Raw genomic sequence first — 7,272 nt, 5'->3', positions numbered from 1 at the left:
TCATGTCACACGCAAAAGACTTCTATTTTTATATGGCAACTTATATGGTCAGTTCTTTTTATGCAGTTTGATTATATGAAATAACAACCATCAAATCTTCATTTGCATCTGTTTTGTGTGGAAGCAACTCAGGTCAAAAACAGGTCTGAACTTTATCAACACTCCAAACTCCAAAATGGAACTTATTTGGCTTTAAGCTAGGTTCTCAGGGAAAAAAAAGTTTTCCATGTCTAATGAACAGTTTTGCTGTGGGCTGCTTTTGAGAATAAGAGATTGTCATGTAAGTACTTGGCATGGGGCATTGCGTATCACATAGAAATAAAAAGATAGATACTGAGTGAGATTTGGAAGCAAGTCTTCCAGCTGAAACTATCTTGTGGAGAGTAGAAAATGCTGGACGGGAATTCTGGAGAGAGCTGGGAACTGGGCTTCTAGAGTGAGTGTGTATATTGAGAAAGATGGTGTGGAGAGAGAAAAAGAAGAGAATTGAGGACAGAAGAGGGATGTCCACACTCCAAGGAGGTATAGTCAACAGAGGGAACTGCAGGGTGGTCTGAAGGGTAGGAGGGCTCCCATGAAGCCAAAGGGTTTCCGAAAAGCAAGGAGGATGAAGAACGGAAATAGGCTATGAGATGGGTTCTAGTAATGGGTAGCTTCAAAAGAAATAGCTTCTTAGTTTCCTTGCTGGAAAGTAACCACCACTGGCCCATCTTACATAAATTATGCACTTTCCTCAAGGAGTTACTTTTCCATGAAGTTTTTCTGACTGTTCCATTCTTCATGCATCCCCCACTCCTGAGAATTCCTGTAGCACTTAGAGACCGCCAGTGCACTCAGCCCTGGTGTACACCACCCTGCATTTCACTGGCAAAGCGGGGTGGAGGGCTCACAAGCCTCCCCAGCTGGATGGAAGCAACTTGACAGTTTTGCTTCTCCCTTCAGGGATTACACCAACTGCCTTCTAACCGGAGCTCCTGCACAGCTGTCAGTCCCCAGTGGTACCTTTTCCACAAGGCAGTCAGCATGACTTTTAAATGTAAAGCAGATCACAGGACAACCCTGCTTAAAACCTACAATGGCTTTCCATCACACTTGGGAAAAACTCAGACTCTCAGACTCCAGCCTACAGTTATCCCGAAGCCCCACCTCTCAGACTTCCACTCCTTCCACTCCCCTATCACTCACCCACTCAGCAATGCTGGCTGTTTCTGTCTCAGAGCCTTTAAACTTCCCATTCCTTCTGCTTTATTTTCATTTTATTTAATTTTCTTTTAGAGAAGGGCTCTTTTTTTAAAAAAATTAATTAATTAATTAATTTTTGGCTGTGTTGGGTCTTCGTTACTGTGTGCAGGCTTTCTTTAGTTACGGTGAGCAGGGTCTGCTCTTCGTTGCGGTGCGCAGGCTTCTCATTGTCGTGGCTTCTCTTGTTGTGGAGCACGGACTCTAGGCATGCAGACTTCAGTAGTTGTGGCACGTGGGCTCAGTAGTTGTGGCTTGCGGGCTCTAGAGCGCAGGCTCGGTAGTTGTGGCGCACAGGCTTAGTTGCTCCGTGGCATGTGGGATCTTCCCAGGCCAGGGCTCAAACCCGTGTCCCTTGCATTGGCAGGCGGGTTCTTAACCACTGCACCACCAGGGAAGCCCCCTTCTGCTTTAAATGGCCACGGTGAGGAACTGACGTGATCTTATATACTTGTTTGTTGGTGCGGTGGTTGTTTCTCACTCTTCGTCCGATGCTTTGTTGAGTAGGAGCTCTGTCTCATTCACAGCTCTGTCTCCAGCACGAGTGGAGCTGCTGACACCTAGTGAGTGCTTCTTCAATAAGTCTGGCTTGCTGACCAACTCAAGGCTTTTGGACAGTCTGCTACCTCTCAGGCCTGGATCTTCCTTCCTCCTTCTGTTGTCACTCCTTCAACCAGGCCCTTCTGATACCCTGACCTAAATCAGCCTCCCTGTTATTCTCTCTTTCATAAAACCCTGTTATTTCCTTCAAAGCCCTTTCACAGTTTTCAAATTCATACCTATTTATGTGTTTACATACTGTCTCCCCCAACAGACTGTATGTTTCAGCAGGGCAAAGACTGTACACCATATATACCTTGAGGGATATATATTATATACATCTTGGCCACTGCACCCTATGCCTGGCACATAGTAGGTGCTCACTTATTCTGTATCAAATGAGTATTAAACTATTCCTCCCAGGTTTAACCATAGCGTAGAATATTAAAAAAACAGCTGAGGAAGGATTGATACACACTTCTCCTTGGGGAAAATTTAGATATTCTTGTTTTTTTTTTTTTTTTTTTTTTTTTTTGCTGTACTCACAGTTGTGGCCTCTCCCATTGTGGAGCACAGGCTCCGGATGCGCAGACTCAGTGGCCATGGCTCACAGGCCCAGCCACTCTGCGGCATGTGGGATCCTCCCGGACCGGGGCACGAACCCGTGTCCCCTGCATCGGCAGGTGGACTCTCAACCACTGTGCCACCAGGGAAGTCCTAGATAGTCTTGCTCTGGCTAGAATGTGCTTTTACATTTTGTAGAAAGGTCAACAAACATCCCCTGATCTAGAGGAAGACATCTGTATCCTTTTCTCCAACAGGACAATTTGACAGAGAGGCCGGATCTGATTCTGCCAAAACTGGAGGAGACGTCCTGGTGCTTCTCCCCAAGGTGGATGGAGGAAAGGCAGCTAAATGGGTCACACTGCAGCATGGAGCCCGCTGGCCATCACTGGGAGGAAAGGCAGCCCCAGGGGCCATGGAGGGGTGGATCTTAGCACATGAAGTCTGGCCATTCTTTTCTTCGGTCCACTTATACTGATGCAGTAGTGTTCAGGTGGTTTCCCTGTGAGAAGCTCAAGCTACTAAAAGGAAAACAGGAACAAAAAGTGTGGACAACTTTCCATATTTACGCCAAGCAGCTAACTCAGACTGGTGGGAAAGACACCGATGGGTGTGAATTATCCAGACTGGGCTCTGTGCGATGGCAACAGATCCTGGCAGTGCCTTAGCCCATATTAGGTCAAAAGCCATATTTCTTGTCCTCATTTGGAAAATGGGCTACTAATACTTATCTCTTGTTTACAGGGCAGAGGAAAAGATTGGCATGAGGGTGAGGTGACCCAAGTTCTAGTCCTGAATCACCATCAGCTAGCTGTGTAGCCTTGAGCAAACCAATGTGCTTTTCTGGGCTTCAATTTCTTTATACTTAAAATGAACGTGTTGGCACCTAATCTTAGAATCTGGAATGACTGTACAATCAGGTTTCTCACTTAACGCACCCCTGCTATGATGGGCAGGATCTAGTGAAACCCCATACCCCATCGCCAGTACCGATTGCATCCCTTCTTGAATTTGCTGAGCCTGGTCTCCCAGTTGAAACTCTAGCTCCTCCAACTACTGCTGCAGGGCTTCGAGTAAAGTTTGCAGTTGTTCAGCCTCCTCCCTGCAGGTAAATAATAGAAAACAACCAAATTTCACAAGCACCTCCGGGTGCAATCTTCCATTGTCCCTCTCAAAATGTAGGTCACTCCTTTGACAGGTCTTAAAAGAGACAGTCACCATCTTTATTTGTATCAGTTGCAGGCCTACGTTTATTAGGAGGGCAGGTTTCCTTTTTTCTTTTTTTTAAACAACTCTGTTGCAGAATAATTTACATACCATAAAGTTTACCTATTCTAAGAGTACAATTCAATGATTGTTAGTAAATCTGCCAAGTGTGTAACTACCACCACCATTCAATTTTGGAACACTTCCATCTCACCAGTAAGAAACCTTGTACTCCTTTAGAAATTAATCCCTATTCCTACTCCCAGCCCCAGGCAATGACTAATCCACTTTTGGGACAAATACTTTTAATCTATGTGAAAATAGTGCAGATTTCCAAAACTCTAACAACCGCCAATATTCGTATTTGCGTGAGCCCCGTTCACGTTGATTAAAGATGCCCTGCTGGCTAGCCCCCTCTTCCCAGCTGCTGCCTATTTTCTGACCTCAAATAGCCCTGGCCTTGAAGAGTTAAAGTGTTGCTATCCTGCAAATGGCTCTCACAGACTCCCACTGAGAAAGTAAGAATGGGAACAGGAAAGCAAAGGGAAAGCTGGTCAATTTCTCGTTAGCCCTGCTCGGTGGTGCTCGTCTGTCCTGCCCTGAATACCTTTTCTTGCTCCAGATGTGTGGGCTGGTACTTACTTTATGGCTCCCTTAGATAATTATCTTTTCTCCTCTGACATGCCCCTGGAAAAGAGTGCCTGTTGTTCTCTAAGTTGCTGCTCAATTTCTTCTAAATGCTTCCGGAAACTCTGGCACACCGTCCTCATTGTTTCCATCTCAGGGACTGTGCACTGAGAACAATTAGAAAGAGCTGAGAAGGAAGGTCTTTCTGAATCACTGCAAGAGTTCACCACAGTGGCACCTGCCTTCCCACCTGGGCTTACCTGTTCGCGACGAAGCCCTGCTGCTAATGTGTCAGAAAGAGACTAGGGAAAGCCCAGCCTTTGGCTTCGTCAAGCAAGTAGAGGCAGTATGTGGCTGGGACAGGAGGGCAGCCATTGTTGGATGGCCCTTGGAGACATTATGTCCCAGAGACAAGAAGGCGCTCTGGAAGACTAGCGGGAGGTAGGGTGCAAGGATGTAGACAGGAGAGGAGGAGGGAAGGGCCAGAATAGTGCGAGCCTGTGCTTAGAATTGTTGAGTTTTGTTTAATCTTGTTTCACTTTGGTGCTGAGTACGGCCTCACTCTGAATCTCAGTAACACTGAACACGTTTGTTCGGATGGTACGTATTTGATTAGAGAAAGTCTGCTTAGAATAAGTTTTATTAGCCTTAGCTTTGCTTAACCACAGTCTCTGGTGGTTGAAATCGGTAGGATCAGCCCCACCCAGCCGACAAGCCCATTCAGAGTGAGGTAGGCATAGATTAGGCATCCCATCCTCCATGGACTGGAGTCGAAAATTGAACTCTGTCCTTCCAATCCTGCGCCCCATTGTTCCTGATGTGAATCCATCTTTAAATCTTACTTTCTCTGTATGATGATGCTGTTGCCTTGGTTTCCTTATTTAAATATCTTCTTGCAGCCACCAACTCTGCTGATTTGCTGAGTTCTTACCAGCTATCCTCTTTGTTTTCTAGCCCTGGTTGGATCATGCTTTGAATAGATCCATGATCCAGAACCCCAGAATCTCTACCCATCTGACTTTGAGTAATATTAATGCTAGCTGGACCCTAATGCTAGATCTACCAGGTTCTCCATTTTAAACTCCTCCCTGATTAGTGTGTAGTGTCTGGTCGTTGCCTACTCACCATCTCTCCCTCCTGTATTCATAATTACGGAATTCTAATATCTTAGGGGCACTGAGCATCTAACTAAAAACCTACATTTCCCAGTATCCCTTGCAGATAGGATGGCAATGAGATGGAAGTGGAGATGGTGGAGTGGGGCTTCTGGGAAACTCTTTTTTTTAAGGAAAAATTTCAATGGCAGGCCGCTTTTAACCTTTTCTTCTTCTTCCTCCTTCAGTGGAGACCAGCCTTTCAGCTATGTTAATTCCTCCCACCCCTTTTTCTAGGAAGTCCCAGATTTCTTACCTTTCACCCCCAAACCACATGGCCATGCTCTTGGCAACCAGGTGGCTATTTTTACTGGTATTGTCATAATGGAAATACTGTCCTGAGTGATATTTTGATATTGAAACTCTCCATCATTTTGCTTTGAGAGTTCGGTTTTGATTCTATCCTCATTTTTATACATGAACAACATTTTACAGAGCAAAACTCTCCAATTATTGTTGCTTTGGTGTGAGTGCATTTGAGCCAGTTAGAGGAGTATTTGAAGGTTATTGATGTCGGCAAGAGTGCTTGAAAGGTGACTACAGTTATGGTTCTTAAAACTAGAAAAGGGCTTCCCTGGTGGCGCAGTGGTTGAGAATCCTCCTGCCGATGCAGGGGACGTGGGTTCGTGCCCCGGTCTGGGAGGATCCCGCATGCCGCGGAGCGGCTGGGCCCGTGAGCCATGGTCGCTGAGCCTGCGCGTCCGGAGCCTGTGCTCCGCAACGGGAGAGGCCACAGCAGTGAGAGGCCCGCGTACCGCAAAAAAAAAAAAAAAAAAAAAACTAGAAAAGATCATACAGACCATGGAGGACTTCTTTTAATAGATAAGCGTTCTGACACAAAGAGTTAACTAACTTGTCCCAGGTCAAAACATGGTAGATTTCAAACCCAATTCTCCTGATTCATTTCTTTTCTTCTCAAGGTCTAGCTGAGTCACAGCAGGGACTACAGTGTAGCTAGTCATACGGAGAAGTTATTTGTCCCTAAGGAATGAGCCGATTGGTCTTAGTAGATTCTTACAAGGTGACCAAGTTCTAGGGACTGTGAGGCCAGGGCCATGGAAATATGGTGCTCAAGTAGGCTGAACGTTATAAACGTTGAAATTTATGCTTCATCTAGCTATTTTGGGATAACCCTTTGTGATTGGAAGGCATGAGGGCTGGGATTTAGGAATAACTGACGGTGTATAGCTCCCTGTGAAGGGAGCGATGTGGAAGATTCTGAAATGCTGCCATCTCCCGGTCACTTGGAAACACTGAAACTATCAATACATTTCTGCTTTAGAACAGATACAGAAGTTTCAGAAAAAAGGAGACCTTAGGCAAGCAAACAAAAAAAGAGGCTGTTTTGAACTCTTTTTTTTCCAATATAAGGGCTAGGTTATAACTCAAATACAATGCAAGGTCTACTCTACTGACCCAACCTGGGCCTTAAAACAAACTTTATCTTCAATAGTAAGAGCAACAATATTGACCCTTCACTTTTTTTTTTTTTTTTTTTTTTGTGGTACATGGGCCTCTAACTGTTGTGGCCTCTCCCATTGTGGAGCACAGGCTCCGGACACGCAGGCTCAGCGGTCATGGCTCACGGGCCCAGCCGCTCCGCAGCATGTGGGATCCTCCAGGACCGGGGCACGAACCCGTGTCCCCTGCGTCGACAGGCGGACTCTCAACCACTGCGCCACCAGGGAAGCCCGGCTCATATTACTTTTTAAAATTTGTATGATTTTCTTTTTCTTTAAATCTAAATAATAAACATTATAGATGGATCTTCTAATATCCAAAACTCTTATTTCATATACAACTCATTTTCTTTTCTGGAAAGATTTTATTTCGAATTAACAAATTATTGTGAAGAAATCACTTATTTATAAGAAATTAATCATATCAGCAAACCATTATCATAGATAACCCACGAGAGCACACCCTCTCCGTGACTTTCTTC

General features: G+C 45.2%; 1 protein-coding gene across 1 annotated transcript in view; it reads right to left on the bottom strand.

The window, feature by feature from the left end:
- Positions 1-2,565: 2,565 nt before the first annotated feature.
- ITPRID1 (ITPR interacting domain containing 1) overlaps positions 2,566-7,272 on the bottom strand; it is a 69,876-nt gene continuing 65,169 nt past the window's right edge. Inside the window, 4 exon segments of the mRNA XM_065883562.1 lie at positions 2,566-2,825; positions 2,828-2,864; positions 3,334-3,445; positions 4,192-4,343. Coding sequence (XP_065739634.1) covers positions 2,566-2,825; positions 2,828-2,864; positions 3,334-3,445; positions 4,192-4,343 — 561 coding nt within the window.

The sequence above is a fragment of the Phocoena phocoena genome, chromosome 9, assembly GCF_963924675.1.
Source record: "Phocoena phocoena chromosome 9, mPhoPho1.1, whole genome shotgun sequence".
Taxonomy (NCBI): Eukaryota; Metazoa; Chordata; class Mammalia; order Artiodactyla; family Phocoenidae; genus Phocoena; species Phocoena phocoena.
Note: the sequence above shows the minus strand (reverse complement) of the source record. Positions and strands in the feature narration are given on the sequence as shown.